Source organism: Oncorhynchus keta, unplaced genomic scaffold, assembly GCF_023373465.1.
Source record: "Oncorhynchus keta strain PuntledgeMale-10-30-2019 unplaced genomic scaffold, Oket_V2 Un_contig_1649_pilon_pilon, whole genome shotgun sequence".
In the NCBI taxonomy this organism is placed as follows: Eukaryota; Metazoa; Chordata; class Actinopteri; order Salmoniformes; family Salmonidae; genus Oncorhynchus; species Oncorhynchus keta.
In genome coordinates this window covers 84,301-107,420 of record NW_026279949.1, presented here as the reverse complement: position 1 = coordinate 107,420, position 23,120 = coordinate 84,301, and the positions used below count along the sequence as shown (strand labels likewise).

Genomic DNA, 23,120 nt, shown 5'->3' with positions numbered 1-23,120 from the left:
CATTTTGACCCCACTGGGTGAGATCTTGCGTGGAGCCCCAGATCGAGGGAGATTATCAGTGGTCTTGTATGTCTTCCATTTCCTAATAATTGCTCACACAGTTGATTTCTTCAAACCAAGCTGCTTACCTATTGCAGATTCAGTCTTCCCAGCCTGGTGCAGGTCTACAATTTTGTTTCTGATGTCTCCTTTACAGCTCTTTGGTCTTGGCCATAGTGGAGTTTGGAGTGTGACTGTTTGAGGTTGTGGACAGGTGTATTTTATACTGATAACAAGTTCAAACAGGTGCCATTAATACAGGTAACGAGTGGAGGACAGAGGAGCCTCTTAAAGAAGAAGTTACAGGTCTGTGAGAGCCAGAAATATTGCTTGTTTGTAGGAATAAATTCATAAAAATCCTACAATGTGATTTTCTGTTTTTTTCTCATTTTGTCTGTCATTGTTGAAGTGTACCAATGATGAAAATTACAGGCCTCACTCATCTTTTTAAGTGGGAGAACTTGTACAATTGGTGGCTGACTAAATACTTTTTTGCCCCACTGTATATGTATATACAGTACAAGTCAAAGGTTTGGATACACCTACTCATTCAAGGGTTTTTCTTTATTGTTACTATTTTCTACATTGTAAAATAATAGTGAGGGCATCAAAACTATGAAATAACAAACATGGAATCATGTAGTAACCAAAAAGTGTTATATATTTAAAAATATATTTGAGATTTGAGATTTTTCAAAGTAGTCACCCTTTGCCTTGATGACAGTTTTGCACACGCTTGGCATTTTCTCAACCAGCTTCATGAGGTAGTCACCTGGAATGCATTTCAAATAACATGTGTGCCTTGTTAAAAGTCAATTTGAGCCAATCAGTTATGTTGTTACAAGGTAGGCAGAAGATAGCCCTATTTGGTAAAAAGTCCATATTATGGCAAGAACAGCTCAAATAAGCTAAGAGAAATTACAGTCCATCATTAATTTAAGACAGGAAGGTTAGTCAAATCCGGGAAATTTCAAGAACTTTTTAAAGTTTATACAAATGCAGTCGCAAAAACCTTCAAACTTTATAATGAAGCTGTCTCTCACGAGGACCAGCACAGGAAAAGAAGATCCAGAGATACTTCTACTGCAGAGGATAAGTTCATTAGATTTAACTGCACCTCAGATTGCAGCCCAAATAAATGCTTTACAGAGTTCAACAGTCACATCTCAACATCAACTTTTCAGAGGATATTGTGTGAATCAGGCCTTCATGGTTGAATTGCTGCAAAGAAACCACTACTAAAGGACACCAATAATAAGAAGAGACTTGCTTAGACCGGTAGAAATCTGTCCTTTGGTCAAATTGGTCCAAATTTGTGATTTTTGACTCCATCCATCATGTCGTTGTGAGACGCAGACTAGGTGAATGGATGACCTCCGCATAAGTGGTTCCCACCGTGAAGCATAGAGGAGGAGGTGTGATGGTGTGGGGGTGCTTTGCTGGTGACACTGTCTGTGATTTATTTAGAATTCAAGGCACACTTAACCAGCATGGCTACCACAGCATTATGCAACAATACGCCATGCCACCTGGTTTGCGCTTATTGGGACTATCATTTGTTTTTCAACAGGACAATGATCCAAAACACACCTCCAGGCTGTGTAAGGGCAATTTGACCAAGAAGGAGAGCGATTGAGTGCTGCTTCAGATGACCTGGCCTCCACAATCACCTGACCTCAACCCAATTGAGATGGTTTGGGATGTGTTGGACTGTAGAATGAAGGAAAAGCAGCCAACAAGTGCTCAGCATATGTGGGAACTGTTAGAAAAGCATTCCAGGTGAAGCTGGTTGAGAGAAGGCCAAGAGTGTGCAAAGCTGTCATTAAGGCATAGAGTGGCTACTTTGAAGAATCTCAAATAGCAAATATATTATATTTGTTTTTTTGCTTACTACATGATTCCATATGTGTTATTTCATGGTTTTGATGACTCCACTATTATTTTACACTGTAGAAAATAGTAAAAATGAACAAAAACCCTTGAATAAGTAGGTGTGTCCAAACTTTTGACTGGTACTGTATGTTGTCTTCCTCTGTTTTCAAATCTTGCTGACATCTCTCTCGCTCTCTCTCCCTGCAGTGAGGTTCGCAGACTGTGGCCTGGGCGACAGGGTGCTGTTGGAGGTGGTTGACGTGGAAGACTTCAGGCTGGATGAGGATGGCACGGTGTATGCCCGGCATGCCTTCCGTCTTGCCGACAGGAAGAGCGCCTTGGTGGTGCGAGCGAGGGATCTGGAGACCAAGGAGGATTGGAAGACGCATGTTTACCTCCTCCTCCGGAAGGAAGGAAAGCGAGAGACGACAGAACACAAACTCATCAAACAGGTCTGGGATATAATACCGATTTTCTTTTTCATTTAACAGACGACTTATCCAAAGCAATACACTTTTACCCTACGCATATGTGGCCCATGCGGGAAATGAAAACACAACCCACGCATTCTGTAAAAACTCCTGGCCCTAAACATGATGATGAAGTATAATGTTATCGGGGTATATACCTACTCTGTTAGTCGTTGATGGCCAGTAAAGTGCTGATAACCACAGAAAGAAGACAAGGCTCACTACAGTACAGTGTGCATCCCAGATGTCACCCTATTTCCTTTATAGTGTGCTATTTTTCACCAGGTCCCTGGTCAATAGTAGTGCACTATGTAGGGAACAGGGTAGCATTTGGAATGCAGACAGCATCTGCACAGAAATGTTCCATTTTCTGCTTTCAAGGTGATTTGTAATTCTTATTGGAAACCAGACAGTGTTGGGATGTCCACCTTTTTATCACCCACAACCTGTATTCAGACAATTTGCCAGGGTTGGAAAGACTAAGCTATAAGACTACCTAAAGCATCTAAACTGGATCAAACGTTTCAGTAATGGGTACAATAATTCACGTTTCAGGACCCCATGTTAGTGTAAAACTAAGCCCTCAAAATAAGGCCTTATGAAATACATATTGTGTTAAATATGTATTATTTTTAATGGTAACATTTTCACTTGGTGAAGGCCACAGGACTGAAAATGGATGAATGCAGCTACCATGTCTCTGTCACTAACAAATAGAGTCATAGGTGGTAATTCTACAATTTACTTGAAAGCCAAGGCACTCTGGGAAATATTTGAATAAGGTTTTACACTAAGCAGTGTTTAACACTGTTTTGGCATCTATATGGGATTCAACACTTTCAGTAATGATTTAAAACTTTTTTGTTCTTTAAACCTCGACAATTTGCTTTGTGGTGCTACTGCCTGCTGTGTGTTAATTACATTTACATTACATTTAAGTCATTTAGCAGACGGAGGTCCTCTATATATGAGGATACATTCCCAGTAAACATTGTTAATTAGAGCAATAAGGAGGTCCTCTATATATGAGGAGACATTCTCCAGTAAACATTGTTAATTAGAGCAATAAGGAGGTCCTCTATATATGAGGAGACATTCCCCAGTAAACATTGTTAATTAGAGCAATAAGGAGGTCCTCTATATATGAGGAGACATTCCCCAGTAAACATTGTTAATTAGAGCAATAAGGAGGTCCTCTATATATGAGGAGACATTCCCAGTAAACATTGTTAATTAGAGCAATAAGGAGGTAAACCAATAAGGAGGTCCTCTATATATGAGGAGACATTCCCCAGTAAACATTGTTAATTAGAGCAATAAGGAGGTCCTCTATATATGAGGAGACATTCCCCAGTAAACATTGTTAATTAGAGCAATAAGGAGGTCCTCTATATATGAGGAGACATTCCCCAGTAAACATTGTTAATTAGAGCAATAAGGAGGTCCTCTATATATGAGGATATATGACATTCCCCAGTAAACATTGACATTCCCCAGTAAACATTGTTAATTAGAGCAATAAGGAGGTCCTCTATATATGAGGAGACATTCCCCAGTAAACATTGTTAATTAGAGCAATAAGGAGGTCCTCTATATATGAGGAGACATTCCCCAGTAAACATTGTTAATTAGAGCAATAAGTTAATTAGAGGTCCTCTATATATGAGGAGACATTCCCCAGTAAACATTGTTAATTAGAGCAATAAGGAGGTCCTCTATATATGAGGATACATTCCCCAGTAAACATTGTTAATTAGAGCAATAAGGAGGTCCTCTATATATGAGGAGACATTCCCCAGTAAACATTGTTAATTAGAGCAATAAAGAGGTCCTCTATATATGAGGAGACATTCCCCAAAACATTGTTAATTAGAGCAATAAGGAGGTCCTCTATATATGAGGAGACATTCCCCAGTAAACATTTTAATTAGAGCAATAAGGAGGTCCAGAGGAGATAGTGAAATAGTGCATTGCCATATGCTTAGTGGGTCCATTAATGTCTCTCGGCATTCTGTGGGAAAACAGTGTGAGGAAAGAAAAAGCTGTTAAAATACCACCGATACCAAACTTGTGAATAAAAGCTGTGAAATTGAACAAGTGGAGTGTTAGGCAGCTATTAGTCAGCTAGCTCGCTCAACAGACGGATGGATCAGAATACTCTGAGAAAAGGGAGGAAGGAAGGAGAGGGAGGGTTTGGAGAGGCAAGTGGGAGAGTTATGACGTAGAAGAAGGCTGTTGGGTATATAGGGGAAAGATGGAGAGAATGAAGTGAAAGAGAGAAAGGAGGAAAATATAGGGATAGAGATTAGGTGGAGGGATGCAGCGAGAGGATGAGATGGCTGAAGGGTTGTATTCAGATTCAGATTAGAGTATGGAGGAAACAAAACTGCATTCCTAGGCTGCAAATATTTATGAGGACACACACACAGGTTACATACACAGCCAGCCAGTCTGATCATTGGTCAGGTCCTCAGAAATGATGTCAGTAATCCAGCTCTGTGGAACGAGGCCATGAATACACTAAATCATAGTATTTGTCATAGTGTTTTTGTGTGTGTTGGTGTGTGGGTCTGAGTAATCTGTCTCTGTGTCTCTGTCTCTGTGTGTGTGTGTGTGTGTGTGTGTGTGTGTGTGTGTGTGTGTGTGTGTGTGTGTGTGTGTGTGTGTGTGTGTGTGTGTGTGTGTGTGTGTGTGTGTGTGTGTGTGTGTGTGTAACCTTTGTTGTTGTCTCATCTCTGCAGGTGAACTCCAGCTCTGCAGCTGTGACTCAGCAGGTGCGAGAGATCGTGTTTCCATGGCACAGCTTGGTCGTTGGGGACGATGGATCTCTGAGGCGGGTGAAGAGGGACTGGGTCATTCCCCCCATCAACGTCCCTGAGAACTCACGAGGACAGTTCCCCGAGGAGCTAGTCAGGGTAGGGGAGACACATACATGGAGACACACACAAACGGGTTGTAAGTAAGCATTTCACGGTAAAGTCTACACATGTTGTATTCGGCGCATGTGACAAATACAGTTTGATTTGGAACACAGAGACACACACACACAACACACACACACACACACACACACACACACACACACACACACACACACACACACACACACACACACACACACACACACACACACACAACACACACAGTTCAAATGCCACGTTTTACACATTTCCCCACTAGCTCATAGGATTTTATAGTGTGTGTTTGTGTGTTCAGTTTTTGTGTATATGTACAGTATGTACTGTATGTGTGTGGTTCCAGTGTATGAAAAGCGCACTATTTCCTCCTAACACCATCTGCTGATATATTTATATTGTAATCCGCGGCATAAGGCTGAGTCAGGGGGTTAATGGCAGTGGGATGGTGATTTATACATGTTTATTAAGGTTTATGGTGCATCTGCTGTTTCCTGTCTGTACTATACAGCCCATGTATGGTGTTGAGGGGAGCTAAAGATGTTTTGAATAAAAGTGTGGTTGTAAATGTACTGTATCTAAACTGGGAATATCTCTCACTCTACCTCCCTCTGTCTCTCTCCCTCCTGCTAGATCCGGTCGGACCGTGATAAGAACAGTCTCCTGCGTTACAGTGTGACTGGGCCCGGTGCTGACCAGTCTCCGACCGGGATCTTTATCATCAACCCCATCTCTGGACAGCTCTCTGTGACCAAACCCCTCGACCGGGAACACATCTCCAACTTCCATGTAAGTGTTCAGCTCATAGAATTAGAATGAGTAGATTTAGCATCCACATTCCTGTCAATTACTCCATAATGGGTGGCTTGGTGGCCAACAGTCTTTATCGGTCTATGTTAAATGTAGTAAAACGCCATACAGAGTAAGTTGGACAGGAAACTTTGATCTTGAGAACTCACTCAATGCAGACACACAAGCAACTATGATCTGCAGCAGAGCATTTGCATGAAGGATGGGGCCACCTCGTGAATATTCATAGAGTGATGTAGCTGTCAGAGTCACTGAAGCTCTGTCATGAATACTAATTAGGTGTGGCAGTACCGGAGACATGGTATAGGGAGCTGCACAGCCAGGATTGCAGCTATGAGACAGGGTATAGGAGTAGGTACTGCAACAGCTGTATGTTATGGCCCGCCTAGCGGTAGGCGTCTATCATGGCTGTTTTGGAGACGGGGTACAGCGTACAGGGAGCGTACTCAGCTTTCATCCCTGTAGTGCTCTCTGTTAGAGAGCAGTAGGGGAGAGGCCCTAGGAGAGAAACACTTAAGAATCCTTAAATCCAACCTTGAGAGGCCAAGTGTATACAAACCTCAGAGTCAATAGCCCTGTTCCCAATCCCGATAAGTTACACCCTTCCCCTCTCTCTGCCCTTGGTGGATTGCCCTATGAAGTGTAAGCAAAACGCTGAAAACTACACCAATCCTATCCAAGGTCTACGAGGAGCTATTACCATATTGCTTACACATATGGAATCCTTTCTGATCCATGTGAGAGAGAAAACAAGAGAAGAGGGAAAGTCATGAGTTATCGAGTTGGAAACAAATGTGATAGAAAGAGAACAGCCATGGCCTGGTGAATTCAGACTGAACGCTATGCTAACAGTCTGGTTTAACCAGGTTAAGACAACCATGCCCTAACCCTGTATTAGTCTCTGGAACTGCGAGCCCATACCATTCCCATAAGTGTGCCTAACCATGAACCTGTATTTGTGTGCCTATAGTTGACAGCCCGCGTCCTTACCATGCGTTTAACCTGTACTACTGTATGCATCTGTGTAGCTGCGAGCCCATGCTGTGGACCTGAATGGGAACCAGATAGAGAACCCCATAGACATCGTCATCAACGTCATAGACATGAATGACAACAGACCAGAGTTTACACACACCATCTACAACGGATCAGTACCAGAGGGATCCAAACCAGGTAACAGCGCACACGCACGCATGCACGTATATTCCATTGTGTGAGAGGTTTTAATTGACTTGTTTGGTTCACGTTCCCAGGGTCCTTTGTGATGACAGTTACGTCACTGGACAAGGATGACCCTAAAACAGCCAATGGGATGCTCCGATACAAGATTATATCTCAGAATCCTGAAAACCCCTCCTCCAACATGTTCACAATCAACAACAAGACAGGAGGAATCATCACTGTGGCTGCAGGGCTAGACAGAGAGGTGTGTGTGTGTGTGTGTGTCAATGTGTTTCAATGTTTTTATGATTGTGTGTTCACAATATAGACTGTCTATATTATACGCTGTAACATGGACCTGTACCCTGTTGTCTTCCTTCTTCCAGAAAGTTCCTCAGTACACGTTAATCATCCAGGCTACTGACATGGAGGGGAACCCAACCTATGGCCTGTCTAACACAGCTACGGCTATCATCAGGATCACTGACATCAATGATAACCCCCCGGAGTTCACCGCTGACAAAGTAAGTCACAGACAGACAAACAGACATACTGACAGATAGACAGACATACACACACACGAATGTGCACACACAGATGCATACAGACATACAATACACCAACACGTGCAAACAGACACACTTTCCCTCTCAAACACAGGGGGGGGGGGGAAACACAGAATATCTTTTTTCAAATAAACCAAATGTTTTATCATAAGATACTATCTTTCTCCTATTATTGAGCAATATTTTCATCTTTCACTCCCGCCTCTCTCTTTCACTTCCCCTCGCTCTGTAGTTCTATGGAGAGGTGCAGGAGAACCGTGTGAATGTGATCGTAGCTAATCTGACAGTAACAGATAAGGACCAGCCCCACAGTGCAGCCTGGAGGACTGTGTACAGGATCACAGCTGGAGACCCCACTGGACGCTTCACCATCCCCACTGACCTCACCACCAATGAGGGACTGGTCACTGTGGTTAAGGTATGGATTTACACAGCTCTGATGAGAAATATTTTTTTATATGAATGGAAAATGAACTTTTACAGCATATACCTGTATATACATGCAGACAAAGAGACAGAGATACAGCACAGACTTATTTTACATTTTGTTGTGTTATAGCCTGAATGCAAAATGGATTAAATAGATGTGTTTCTTACCCATCTACACACGAAGTGAAAACATGTTTTTTGGCATTTTTGCAAATGTATTGAAAATTAAATACAGAAATATCTCATTTACATAAGTATTCACATCCCTGAGTAAATATGTGTTAGAATCACATTTGGCAGTGATTACAGCTGTGAGTCTTTATGGGTAAGTCTCTAAGAGCTTTGCAAACCTGGATTATACAATGTTTGCACATTAATTTGAAAAATTCTTCCAGCTGGTTGTTGATCATTGCTAGACAGCCATTTCCAAGTCTTGCCATAGATTTTAAAGCTGATTTAAGTCAAAACTGTAACTAGGCCACTCAAGAACATTTAATGTCATCTTGGTAAGCAACTCCAGTGTACTTTATATTTTGCCTTGTATTTTAGGTTATTGACCTGCTGAATTTGTCTCCCAGTGTCTGTTGGCAAGCAGACTGAAGCAGGTTTTCCTTTAGTTTTTTTCCTGTGCTTAGCGCTATTCCATGTCTTTTTAATCATAAAAAAAACTCCCCAGACCTTGGCAAGCATACCCATAACATCATGCAGCCACCACCATGCTAAAAAATATGAAGAGTGGTACTCAGTAATGTGTTGCGTTAGATTTGGTGAAATCGATTAGTGGTTTCCTTCATGGTGAAATACCTTAGCGGTTTCCTTCATGGTGAAATACCTTAGTGGTTTCCTTCATGGTGAAATACCTTAGTGGTTTCCTTCATGGTGAAATACCTTAGTGGTTTCCTTCATGGTGAAATACCTTAGTGGTTTCCTTCCACTCCGGCAACTGAGTTAGGAAGGATGCCTGTGTCTTTGTAGTGACTGGGTGGATTGATACACCATCCAAAGTGTAGTGAATAACTTCACCATGCTAAAGTGAGTCCATGCAACTTGACTTATTAAGAGCATTTTTACTCCTGAACTTATTTAGGCTTTCCATAACAAAGGGGTTGAATACTTGACTAAAGACATTTCAGATTTTCATTTTTAATTCATTTGTAAACATTTCTAAAAACAAAATTCCACTTTGACATCGTGGAGTATTGTGTCAAGAAATCTCAATTGAATACATTTTAAATTCAGGCTATAACACAACAAAATGTGGAAAAAGTCAAGGGGTTTGATTACTTTCTGAAGCCACTGTACATTACGGCTGTTTTCAAAGTGAGAGCTTTGGTATGTAAGATTTACAAACAAATTGAACTGTAAACTGCGTGGCTAACTGGTATGTGTGTATCTCTCCAGCCTATAGACTATGAGGTGAGTCGTTCCTTCGTGCTGACGGTACTGGCTGAGAACGAGGTTTCCCTGGCTCGTGGTATCCACCTGCCCCGTCAGTCCACCGCCACCGTGTCTGTACGCATCACAGACGTCAACGAGAGCCCAGAGTTCTCCCCTAACCCCAAAGTCATCAAACTAGAGGAGGGGCTACCGGGCGGCTCGCTACTCACCACCTTTACAGCACAGGACCCTGACAGATACATGCAACAGAACATACGGTAAGTAGATGAGAGAGGGATCAGCGTTGGCATGTTAGCTAATATATATATTTTTAAAACTTTTATTTAACTAGGCAAGTCAGTTAGGCAAATTGTTATTTACAACAACAGCCTAGGAGCAGTGGATTAACAGCCTTGTTCAGGGGCAAAACGAAAGATTTTTACCTTGTCAGCTCACCAAGGGGGGCGGGGCTTAGCAAAGGGTAAATTGTGTACTGTCATCTCATTGGTTGATTTTAAGGTACGCCAAGGTGTTCGACCCTGCTAATTGGCTGAAGATAGACCCTGTAAACGGGCGGATCTCCACCATCGCTGTGCTGGACAGAGAGTCTCCATATGTGAAGAATAACCTATACAACATCACCTTCATGGCCACTGACAATGGTGAGAGTGGACCTGTACTGTTTTTGGAACTTACAGTGTATAGCTGTGTGGGGGTACTCATGCAGAGAAGCACTTAGAGCTGAATCTCACTATTCACATCAATTAAATTAAATTACAATCCATTTAGTTTGACTCACTTTCTTGGCACGATAAGATAAATATCTTGTCCCCCACCCCCAAAAAAAAAAAGGAAAATATCAGATGACAATGGTAGGTGGTCCTTCTGTAGCTCAGTTGGTAGAGCATGGCGCTTGTAACGCCAGGGTAGTGGGTTTGATTCCCGGGACCACCCATACGTAGAATGTATGCACACATGACTGACTGTAAGTTGCTTTGGATAAAAGCGTCTGCTAAATGGCATATATTATATATTAGTACTACTACAGAAAAGTATATGTATACACATGAGCACACAAGTTAGTGTTCACAGACTCTAAAAACACCACTCACGCACAGAAAGCCCCTGCTGCGTCTCAGCACAATCCTGACTGAGCTCTTCATTGTGCTTTTTGGCAACACACACACACACACACACACACACACACACACACACACACACACACACACACACACACACACACACACACACACACACACACACACACACACACACACACACACACACACACACACACACACACACACACACACACACACACACACACACACACACACACACACACACACACACACACACACACACACACACACACACAGGTCAGCTGTGTATCTCAGGCAGCCTCCCTAACGTACTGATTTCCCTCTCCCTCATTCCTTTACTCACCCTCCTGGTGTGTTTGATCATACATTTCTCTCATCTCTTATTTAGGAGGTTAGTTTCACTGAAGTCATATGTAGCTGTTGACAGAGTGTTGTTTTAAGACATTTGAGTGTTGCAATATGGTTTGGCGTGTGACATAATATTATGTATGACAGCATGAATCCTGTTTGGTATGAGTGCTGTAATGTGCCTGTAATGTCTTCCTTTCAACACATAGTTCAGTACAGTATCTAAGTTGCACCAAACATTGTTTTATTATTCCTGTCTATGTAAGGTGCCATTTTCTTCACTTTACTTATCTCACTAGTCTCTCCATCTCTCTTTCCTCCATCCCTTTATCCTCCCTCTCTCAGGCATCCCCCCAGCCAGTGGTACAGGTACATTACAGATGTACCTGTTGGACATAAATGACAATGCTCCTCGTGTCTTCCCTCCGGAGGTGGAGATGTGTGAGAAGCCTGAGCCCAACACCATCAACATCACCGCCAGTGACCCCGATCTGACCCCTAACGCCGGCCCCTTCGCCTTCGAACTGGCCAAGCGGCCGGCAGATGCACGCAGGAACTGGACCCTCACACGCCTCAATGGTTAGTCTGTCTGCTTTTTCCCCTCTTTTGCTCCATTTCTCTTTCTCAAATGAATTTAATTCAAAAATGTTTTATTGGCATGACTAAATAACTTGTTGAACATTCTCCCCCATCTCGCTCTCTTTCTTTCTTTATCCTTCCCTCTATTACTCTCCCTTGCTCTCTCTCTCTCTCATTCTTATTTCCTGTCTTTGTCTCTAAAACTCTCAACCTCCATCTGTAACTCCCCACAAACTCTCTTTTCCTCCCCACCTCTCTCTCTCTTCCCCCTCTCTCTTCCTTCCCCCCTCTCTCTCTTTCTCTCTTCTCCTCCCCCTCTCTCTCTCTGTGTGTCCCTATCCCAGGTGAATATGCTCAGGTCAGGCTGCGGATAGGTTTTCTGGAGAGTGGTATCTACGAGGTTCCTATCATCATCACAGACTCAGGCAACCTGCCCATGTCCAATACATCCTACCTACAGGTCAAGGTGTGTCAGTGTGATCACCATGGAGACTGCGTGGACATGGAACGCATCATCGCAGCAGGGCTGGGCACTGGAGCCATCATCGCAATCCTCATCTGTATCATCATACTGCTAGGTGAGTCTGGTTATACAGGCTAAGACGAGCTTACCCACACACTCAAGCAGACTTGCACACACCAACACACAGCCATATCCCCTGCCTTATCTCCCACATTCTCCTATCTGGGTATTTTTATAGCTCCAGTACAATCTCAGAAATAAATGTTTGGATTTGTTCCGAAACGTTTAGTTATACTGTAGGTACATATGTCAGATAATACCTTTCTCTAGTGATGGAGAAATTAAGTTTCCTGAAGCGTCGAGATTTTCCAACCAATTGTGTCAAAACATGTTCATTACGAGGCTTTGATCAACATAGTGTACACTAGCGGCACCTCGCGATCAAAATAATTTAGAGCAGCCAAATTATTATAGTTGACATCCCATACCCCATAGCGTGTGCGCAGCGTGGCCTTTTTGTCTAATACCAAACCAATACCAAACCAATACCAAACCAATACCAAACCAATACCAAACCAATACCAAACCAATTAGTTCGACCAAACGAAGCTTCGGATGCCATTGATCACGTGCTTCTGATAAAAGGATACAGGCATCGACACACTGCTCAGCAATGTTGACGGATGCCCCGGGAACTCCAGCATCAAACGTAACATCACTACCTTTCTCGACGGGTAAAAAAACATGCTTTTTGCCTTCATATGTGACCAACTGGCTCGATTCGGACTTATGTAACAACATTTTCAATGGTGTTTTTACATTGGATAAAAGTAGAGACTCAGAGTTAGAAAATGTTATTTCATGCACTACAGTTGAGGAACAATGGGAAAGTATTTCTACTTTGAAAGTTGATAAGGGTGTAACCTCACTTTTGAGAAAAACGCCCTTCAATGTTTTGGTACCTACTAGAGAGCTCTTCTTTATCTACACCCATTCAGCATCACTCATATCCTTTTAATCTTTAGCCCCACCTATCTCTTTAAGGATTCACATGTGAGGCTATGTACTAAACAACAAAAAATGTCAAGACTAAAGGCTGACTTATACTATGGGTATGTTCTTAAATTTGTGCCAGAGTGTGCTCTGGGAGTTCGTTATCTCAGAGCATTGTCAGATTGTCCATTCGTAAATTCACAGCGTTTTGCTCTCTGAGAGTTCAGAGCGCACACTGGACGCTCTGGCCTAACAACAGCAGTCAAGCACCCAAGCTAACTAGCTAACGTTGGCTAGCTTGCTAGCTATTTCCAGACACAAATGAGAGAAGAGGTCATTCTGACCATTTTACTCCCCCTAGCAGAGCTGGTTAGGCTGTGTTTATGTTATCCAGAGCGTTGGTGACTGCAACTGTGCTGCTGGCAACAATTTAATTACGTTTTTTTTGCAACGTTTACTGACACCGGCCATTTTCATCGGGTGTTGAGCGTTCGTAAATTTGTCAGTTATTCGTCAGTGAGCTCTGGCACACTCAAACAGGAGTGCTCTGAAATCAGAGTTGATAGCCAGAGTGAATTTATCAGCTACGTCTAACGACAGTTATCGCAGTATTTTTTATTTTTTTTATTTCACCTTTATTTAACCAGGTAGGCTAGTTGAGAACAAGTTCTCATTTGCAACTGCGACCTGGCCAAGATAAAGCATAGCAGTGTGAACAGACAACACAGAGTTACACATGGAGTAAACAATTAGCAAGTCAATGACACAGTAGAAAAAATGGGCAGTCTATATACAATGTGTGCAAAAGGCATGAGGTAGGCGAATAATACAATTTTGCAGATTAACACTGGAGTGATAAATGATCAGATGGTCATGTACAGGTAGAGATATTGGTGTGCAAAAGAGCAGGAAAGTAAATAAATAAAAACAGTATAAAAACAGTATGGGAATGAGGTAGGTGAAAATGGGTGAGCTATTTACCTATAGACTATGTACAGCTGCAGCGATCGGTTAGCTGCTCGGATAGCTGATGTTTGAAGTTGGTGAGGGAGATAAAGTCTCCAACTTCAGCGATTTTTGCAATTCGTTCCAGTCACAGGCAGCAGAGTACTGGAACGAAACGCGGCCAAATGAGGTGTTGGCTTTAGGGATGATCAGTGAGATACACCTGCTGGAGCGCGTGCTACGGATGGGTGTTGCTATCGTGACCAGTGAACTGAGATAAGTTGGAGCTATACCTAGCATGGACTTGTAGATGACCTGGAGCCAGTGGGTCTGGCGACGGATATGTAGTGAGGGCCAGCCGACTAGAGCATACAGGTCGCAGTGGTGGGTGGTATAAGGTGCTTTAGTGACAAAACGGATGGCACTGTGATAGACTGCATCCAGTTTGCTGAGTAGAGTGTTGGAAGCCATTTTGTAGATGACATCGCCGAAGTCGAGGATCGGTAGGATAGTCAGTTTTACTAGGGTAAGCTTGGCAGCTTGAGTGAAGGAGGCTTTGTTGCGGAATAGAAAGCCGACTCTTGATTTGATTTTTGATTGGAGATGTTTGATGTGAGTCTGGAAGGAGAGTTTGCAGTCTAGCCAGACACCTAGGTACTTATAGATGTCCACATATTCAAGGTCGGAACCATCCAGGGTGGTGATGCTAGTCGGGCATGCGGGTGCAGGCAGCGATCGGTTGAAAAGCATGCATTTGGTTTTACTCGCGTTTAAGAGCAGTTGGAGGCCACGGAAGGAGTGCTGTATGGCATTGAACCTCGTTTGGAGGTTTGATAGCACAGTGTCCAATGACGGGCCGAAAGTATATAGAATGGTGTCGTCTGCGTAGAGGTGGATCAGGGAATCGCCCGCAGCAAGAGCAACATCATTGATATATACAGAGAAAAGAGTCGGCCCGAGAATTGAACCCTGTGGCACCCCCATAGAGACTGCCAGAGGACCGGACAGCATGCCCTCCGATTTGACACACTGAACTCTGTCTGCAAAGTAATTGGTGAACCAGGCAATGCAGTCATCCGAAAAACCGAGGCTGTTGAGTCTGCCGATAAGAATATGGTGATTGACAGAGTCGAAAGCCTTGGCGAGGTCGATGAAGATGGCTGCACAGTACTGTCTTTTATCGATGGCGGTTATGATATCGTTTAGTACCTTGAGTGTGGCTGAGGTGCACCCGTGACCGGCTCGGAAACCAGATTGCACAGCGGAGAAGGTACGGTGGGATTCGAGATGGTCAATGACCTGTTTGTTGACTTGGCTTTCGAAGACCTTAGATAGGCAGGGCAGGATGGATATAGGTCTATAGCAGTTTGGGTCCAGGGTGTCTCCCCCTTTGAAGAGGGGGATGACTGCGGCAGCTTTCAATCCTTGGGGATCTCAGACGATATGAAAGAGAGGTTGAACAGGCTGGTAATAGGGGTTGCGACAATGGCGGCAGATAGTTTCAGAAATAGCGGGTCCAGATTGTCAAGCCCAGCTGATTTGTACGGGTCCAGGTTTTGCAGCTCTTTCAGAACATCTGCTATCTGGATTTGGGTAAAGGAGAACCTGGAGAGGCTTGGGTGAGGAACTACGGGGGGGGCGGAGCTGTTGGCCGAGGTTGGAGTAGCCAGGCGGAAGGCATTGCCAGCCGTTGAGAAGTGCTTATTGAAGTTTTCGATAATCATGGATTTATCAGTGGAGACCGTGTTTCCTAGCCTCAGTGCAGTGGGCAGCTGGGAGGAGGTGCTCTTGTTCTCCATGGACTTCACAGTGTCCCAGAACTTTTTGGAGTTGGAGCTACAGGATGCAAACTTCTGCCTGAAGAAGCTGGCCTTAGCTTTCCTGACTGACTGCGTGTATTGGTTCCTGACTTCCCTGAACAGTTGCATATCACGGGGGCTATTCGATGCTATTGCAGTCCGCCACAGGATGTTTTTGTGCTGGTCGAGGGCAGTCAGGTCTGGAGTGAACCAAGGGCTGTATCTGTTCTTGGTTCTGCATTTTTTGAATGGAGCATGCTTATCTAAAATGGTGAGGAAGTTACCTTTAAAGAATGACCATGCATCCTCAACTGACGGGATGAGGTCAATGTCCTTCCAGGATACCCGGGCCAGGTCGATTAGAAAGGCCTGCTCACAGAAGTGTTTTAGGGAGCGTTTGACAGTGATGAGGGTGGTCGTTTGACTGCGGCTCCGTGGCGGATACAGGCGATGAGGCAGTGATCGCTGAGATCCTGGTTGAAGACAGCGGAGGTATATTTGGAGGGCCAGTTGGTCAGGATGACGTCTATGAGGTGCCCTTGTTTACAGAGTTAGGGTTGTACCTGGTGGGTTCCTTGATGATTTGAGTGAGATTGAGGGCATCTAGCTTAGATTGTAGGACTGCCGGGGTGTTAAGCATATCCCAGTTTAGGTCACCTAACAGAACAAACTCTGAAGCTAGATGGGGGCGATCAATTCACAAATGGTGTCCAGGGCACAGCTGGGAGCTGACGGGGGTCGGTAGCAGGCGGCAACAGTGAGAGACTTGTTTCTGGAGAGAGTAATTTTCAAAATTAGTAGTTCAAACTGTTTGGGTATGGACCTGGAAAGTATGACATTACTTTGCAGGCTATCTCTGCAGTAGACTGCGACTCCGCCCCTTTGGCAGTTCTATCTTGACGGAAGATGTTATAGTTGGGTATGGAAATCTCTGAATTTTTGGTGGCCTTCCTGAGCCAGGATTCAGACACGGCAAGGACATCAGGGTTAGCAGAGTGTGCTAAAGCAGTGAGTAAAACAAACTTAGGGAGGAGGCTTCTGATGTTGACATGCATAAAACCAAGACTTTTCGATCACAGAAGTCAACAAATGAGGGTACCTGGGGACATGCAGGGCCTGGGTTTACCTCCGCATCACCCGCGGAACAGAGAAGGAGTAGTATGAGGGTGCGGCTAAAGGCTATCAAAACTGGTCGCCTAGAGCGTTGGGGGCAGAGAATAAGAGGAGCAGGTTTCTGGGCATGGTAGAATATATTCAGGGCATAATAAGCAGACAGGGGTATGGTGGGGTGCGGGTACAGCGGAGGTAAGCCCAGGCACTGGGTGATGATGAGAGGTTGTATCTCTGGACATGCTGGTTGTAATGGGTGAGGTCACCGCATGTGTGGGGGTGGGACAAAGGAGGTAACAGGGGTATGCAGAGTGGATCTAGGGGCTCCATTGTGAACTAAAACAATGATAACTAACCTGAACAACAGTATACAAGGCATATTGACATTTGAGAGAGACATACAGCGAGGCATACAGTAATCACAGGTGTTGAATTGGGAAAGCTAGCTAAAAACAGTAGGTGAGGCTAATCAGCTAGCACAACAAACAGCAGGTAAAATGGCGTTGACTAGGCAACTGGGCCGACAGATAAACAAACAAGCAGAATGGGGTACCGTGATTAATGGACAGTCCAGCGTCGTCAGCTATATAGCCAAGAGATCAGTGTCCAGGGGCAGCGGTGGATGGGCAGGGAAGCTGGGCTGGCGAGTGTTATCCAGGTTTTAAAAAAACTAACAATGACTAAATAGCTTGTAGCTAGTTAGCTGGTTAGCGTCTGGAGGTTCTTGAGTGTGTCATAAAAATAAAATAAAAATGAAAAGTAATAGCGATTCCGTATCACAGTGGGTGAGGCAGGTTTCCAGAAGGTATAAACAAAATAAAAATCAAAGAGAGATAGAAAGTAAATGGGTTCAGAGTGTTTGGGATGCGGTGATTCAGATGGTTAGCAGGCCTGTGCAGTAACATCATAAACATGGTATTGAAATAGTTACTTGCATAGCGGAGTCTTTTGTTTAGATCTGTAGCTAGCTAGCTAAACAATTAACCATAATCCCAACTCATAACATTACTACACTTGATGAATATGCAGGTAGCTAACCAACCAGGTTCAATGTTTGCTAGTTATAGCCTAATGTTAGCTAGCAATGCCAATGGCTCTGAAATACAAATAATATTACTACACAGATCACACAAGTAACGTTAGCTAGCTAGCTAATAGTACACTTTAACTTGAAATGAAAACAACTTTTCTGACAAAACTAAAAATGTGTAATATCTGAAAATGTAGCTAGCTAGACTCTCTTACCCATATACAAGGATGGACGCTTCTCCCTCTTTGTCACGGATGCCGTGGTTGTCCTTAGTTTGAAGATGTAATCCAGAGACATGTGTTTTCAACAGCCTTCTGAGTGTTTTCTTTTCAACTCCGTCTGCATATATGTAATCAAATGCCAGAATGCCAGAATTCTCTCCATCTTCTTTGCTATCATACTTCATTTGCTATCATACTCTAATTCCATTTATTTAAAAACTCGGTCCTCCAGAAAGTGGAGAGCAACAAATCAAAATCTAATTTTATTTGTCAAATGTGCAGAATACAACAGGTGTAGTAGACCTTACTGTGAAATGCTTACTTACAAGCCCTTAACCAACAAGGCAGTTAAGAAAAATAAGTGTCATGAAAGTATTTCCTAACATAAATGGAAGTTAAAAAAATAATGATAATAATTAAAGAGCAATAATAAAATAACAGTAACCAGGCTATATACAAGGGCTACCGCTACAGAGTCAATGTGCGGGGGCACAGATTAGTCGAGGTAATTGAGGGAATATGTACATGTAGGTAGACTTATGCAGCTCTACTACGTGATATCTTTTTTAAAAGCAGCATTAGAAAGGATTACCTACACATACTGACCAGCTCACATTATAGACGGAAGCCAATCATGGTTAGGGGAAGGTTGCTCGCTTTTTTCGTGGATAAACCAACTAGGCTCATAATTGAACAATTGTATTCGTATTTACAAATGGTACAAGCTTGTTATTAAGGCACTTGAAAGTTCACATGTTCCAGAAGGTATTTCTGCCAAAAAAACACATTTTGCTAAAAGAAAAGTTTACGTTAAAATGGCTCTCCGTTGAAGTAGTGACGTGCGACAGCTGCCTAGTTTCCTGAAACAAGTCACATATAGTACCACCACAGTTACAAAGCCATTTGGTCCTTGTAGACTTCAAAATGTTCCTCTACCATAGCACAGTTAAACTGGTACAACACTTCCACTCGCGGTTGGCCAAAAATAATTAGCGGAAAGCCACACCCCGCCTAAGCCATAACACCTATATAATTTTCCAATGTGCCTTGTCTTTTAGACAAGGACACACAGCTGTCTTCAAACATGGAAAATCAAGCCGCTCATGAGTTCAGCAACACCTTGTGAAATGGCACAATATGCTTCTGTGGATAAAATTCAACCCACTCAATCAATTAACAATGCCAGCCTACCATAAACACATTTCCAATACATACAGTTCCATTTACAACCACGAAAACCAATACACCCTGATTTATTTTGCTATCTGGAACCTAAAAGAGTTCTTCAGCTGTCCCCATAGGAGAACCCTTTGAAGAACCGATATAGAACCCAAAAGGGTTTTCCCTTCAACCAAAAAGGTTATCCTATGGGGACAGCCAAACAACCCCTCTGGGGAATAATATTCTAAGAGCTAGCAAGAAACCATAATATAATGTATCTATTTCTATGATGAAACATATTGATATGTAGCTATACCCAGGGTGTCATTTTGGTTTCTTGGATTGGAATTGTGTTGAATTTGGCTTATATCACGCTATACCACAATGAACAACGAAATCTCCGCTGTGCTTTAACAGTGTCATGGATAGTGCCCTACACACTAAACAAGGCTGTTGTAAACCTAGGCTAGCTAAGGAAGTCATTTTGCCATTGCATGACCTAGGTTTTTCCTGAAATGACACCACTGGATATTCCACCAAGATTTTGATAAAAACCAACCAGCTAAATTGTTTCTTACCTTTTCAGAAGAGTTGCAGTGTTGTGGGATTGTGGGATATGGTGCTAAACACCTTGACAAGTTCCTTGTCTTTTCAGAGACTATATTCCAAAAAATTCACTGCCCCCCTCCCCTCTTGGCTCTATTGCATCCAATGTCCCCCTCTGTGGTTGCTGGTTTGAAACAAGGAACTCAATAATGTCCATAATCATAGTCAAATACATGCGATTTCTTGCCAGCTACCTATCATGAATTAGTGTTGACAGCGATGTTCCCATAGCACATCAAACTAGTTTTTCTTTACACAGTGCAGTGTATTTAAAATTCTCTTTGCTTGATGGGTGCCTAGCAAATCATTTGGTACTATCAATAGCATTCCTCCAGATAGAATACCCAGCTTTATTGCAGGCCTTGTCTGCGTTAGCATTGGACCTTACACATAACTTTCGACAATGGGGGAAAAAAAGGCTGCATCTACACTCTCTTCCTATGAACTAACCTGAATAAAAATAGGTGTGGCATGACAAGAAGCTGATTAAACAGGAAAGTAACTGGAATTATGCAACCCTACCTGCAAGTGACATTCTACTGGCTTGCAAAGTGATTTGTAAATCCTATTGGAATCCAGCCATAGTTAGGATACAGTTGGAATGGTTTTGTTTCTCTTTTGGTGAAATTGTATTAACACAATTTCACTTGCACAGCTCATATATTTACATCATCGTATGTACACTTTAAAGCAGTATAAATATGCATTCAAAACAGCATTGAATATTACATTGGTTAGTTGAATGTGTTCTTGATTGAAACAATAAAAAACTACCTAAAACAAAAGTGCTTAAAAAATATCCAATCTGTAAAGCCTTTAAATGTGCACACATGATTTAAAACAAAAGTAAACATTTTTAAGACATGGAAAACATGTTAAAAATGTACTTTGTTAAAAAGCTATCTTCGGTTCTTTGTACGGAACGGGGTGTCCTTATCAAAAAAGCTTCCACCTGCTCTTCCGAATCAACTCCGTACCCATCCACCGGGGCCCGGAGGAGACTCCTCCCCTAGGCGCATCGCCCTAGGTCCCACAGCGCTGACAGGCCATTACCGCCAGGACCTTAGGTGTAATAATATAATATATGCCATTTAGCTGACGCTTTTATCCAAAGCGACTTACAGTCATGTGTGCATACATTCTACGTATGGGTGGTCCCGGGAATCGAACCCACTACCCTGGCGTTACAAGCGCCATGCTCTACCAACTGAGCTACGGTGTGGTGGGGGACCCTTCTTCTGGGGTCTATACCCCATTTCATTCGTACCACCCCAAGGCTTCAGTGTCTACAAAGCCATTACCTGGTGGGTGGTCTCTACTTGTTTTCCTACCAACAGTGCATCTGTAAGGGAAGGGGGTGAGCCAGAGCTTGGTGAAGCCCTGCGGTGGGGATATAGGCCTTCGACCCACCCCATATAGCACGAGCTGAACAGTTGGAATAGTTATTCACCCACAACCTGCATTCATAATTCATGTCAGGGTTTGGAACACTATGAGGAGTCTAAGGTAGCCATTTAAACAGAAACAACCACTTATGAAACGGGTGCAAAGAATCTGATTGGATTAGTTTCGAAAAATGTTTGTGTAGCATAAAATTAAATCAATAAATCAATCCAATTTTATTTATATAGCCCTTCGTACATCAGCTGATATCTCAAAGTGCTGTACAGAAACCCAGCCTAAAACCCCAAACAGCAAGCAATGCAGGTGTAGAAGCACGGTGGCTAGGAAAAACTCCTAGAAAGGCCAAAACCTAGGAAGAAACCTAGAGAGGAACCAGGCTATGTGGGGTGGCCAGTCCTCTTCTGGCTGTGCCGGGTGGAGATTATAACAGAACATGGCCAAGATGTTCAAATGTTCATAAATGACCAGCATGGTCGAATAATAACAAGGCAGAACAGTTGAAACTGGAGCAGCAGCACAGTCAGGTGGACTGGGGACAGCAAGGAGTCATCATGTCAGGTCGTCCTGGGGCACGGTCCTAGGGCTCAGGTCAGTTGAAACTGGAGCAGCAGCATGGCCAGTTGGACTGGGGACAGCGAGGAGCCATCATGTCAGGTAGTCCTGGGGCATGGTCCTAGGGCTCAGGTCCTCCGAGAGAGAGAAAGAAAGAAGGAGAGAATATAGAATTAGAGAACGCACACTTAGATTCACACAGGACACCGAATAGGACAGGAGAAGTACTCCAGATATAACAAACTGACCCTAGCTCCCCGACACAAACTACTGCAGCATAAATACTGGAGGCTGAGACAGGAGGGGTCAGGAGACACTGTGGCCCCATCCGAGGACACCCCGGACAGGGCCAAACAGGAAGGATATAACCCCACCCACTTTGCCAAAGCACAGCCCCCACACCACTAGAGGGATATCTTCAACCACCAACTTACCATCCTGAGACAAGGCTGAGTATAGCCCACAAAGATCTCCGCCACGGCACAACTCAAGGGGGCGCCAACCCAGACAGGATGACCACAACAGTGAATCAACCCACTCAGGTGACGCACCCCCTGCAGGACGGCATGAGAGAGCCCCAGTAAGCACTGTTAGAGGCAGAGAATCCAAGTGGAAAGAGGGGAACTGGCCAGGCAGAGACAGCAAGGGCGGTTCGTTGCTCCAGAGCCTTTCCGTTCACCTTCCCACTCCTGGGCCAGACTACACTCAATCATATGACCCACTGAAGAGATAAGTCTTCAGTAAAGACTTAAAGGTTGAGACCGAAATCAAGCAATGTACATACAAAAACAGATACACATTTGGCAGAGAGAACAATCTATGGCTTGGGTGGCTGGAGTCTTTGACATTTTGGGGCCCTTTGACACCACCTGGTATATAGGTCCTGGATTTGTTTTAATTTAAACTTTATTTAAATAGAACAAATTCTTATTTATAATGACAGCCTACCCCCCTTGCAGCCAAACCTGTGTCTTCTCAATGGTGCCAATTGTGCGCCACCCTGCCATGTGACTCCCAATCACGGCTGGATGTGATACTGCCTGGGTTCAAAGGGACAGGACTGTAGTGATGCCCCTCACCGCACTGAGATATTCAGCAGTGCCTGAAAACACCAGAGCTGCGCCACATTATCTTTGGGGTGTTTGAGCCCATGGCAAGGACCTAAGC

At 43.5% G+C, this 23,120-nt stretch overlaps 1 protein-coding gene across 1 annotated transcript in view; it reads left to right on the top strand.

Moving 5' to 3' along the window:
* Nucleotides 1-2,114: 2,114 nt before the first annotated feature.
* LOC127919390 (cadherin-2-like) overlaps nucleotides 2,115-23,120 on the top strand; it is a gene marked incomplete at its 5' end in the record, with an annotated part of 45,333 nt that continues 24,327 nt past the window's right edge. Inside the window, 11 exons of the mRNA XM_052502880.1 lie at nucleotides 2,115-2,363; nucleotides 5,123-5,296; nucleotides 5,930-6,085; nucleotides 7,135-7,279; nucleotides 7,360-7,532; nucleotides 7,654-7,791; nucleotides 8,066-8,251; nucleotides 9,664-9,917; nucleotides 10,159-10,301; nucleotides 11,436-11,669; nucleotides 12,014-12,247. Of these exons, the coding sequence (XP_052358840.1) occupies nucleotides 2,115-2,363; nucleotides 5,123-5,296; nucleotides 5,930-6,085; nucleotides 7,135-7,279; nucleotides 7,360-7,532; nucleotides 7,654-7,791; nucleotides 8,066-8,251; nucleotides 9,664-9,917; nucleotides 10,159-10,301; nucleotides 11,436-11,669; nucleotides 12,014-12,247 (2,086 nt within the window). The remainder of the gene's footprint in view (nucleotides 2,364-5,122; nucleotides 5,297-5,929; nucleotides 6,086-7,134; nucleotides 7,280-7,359; nucleotides 7,533-7,653; nucleotides 7,792-8,065; nucleotides 8,252-9,663; nucleotides 9,918-10,158; nucleotides 10,302-11,435; nucleotides 11,670-12,013; nucleotides 12,248-23,120) is intronic.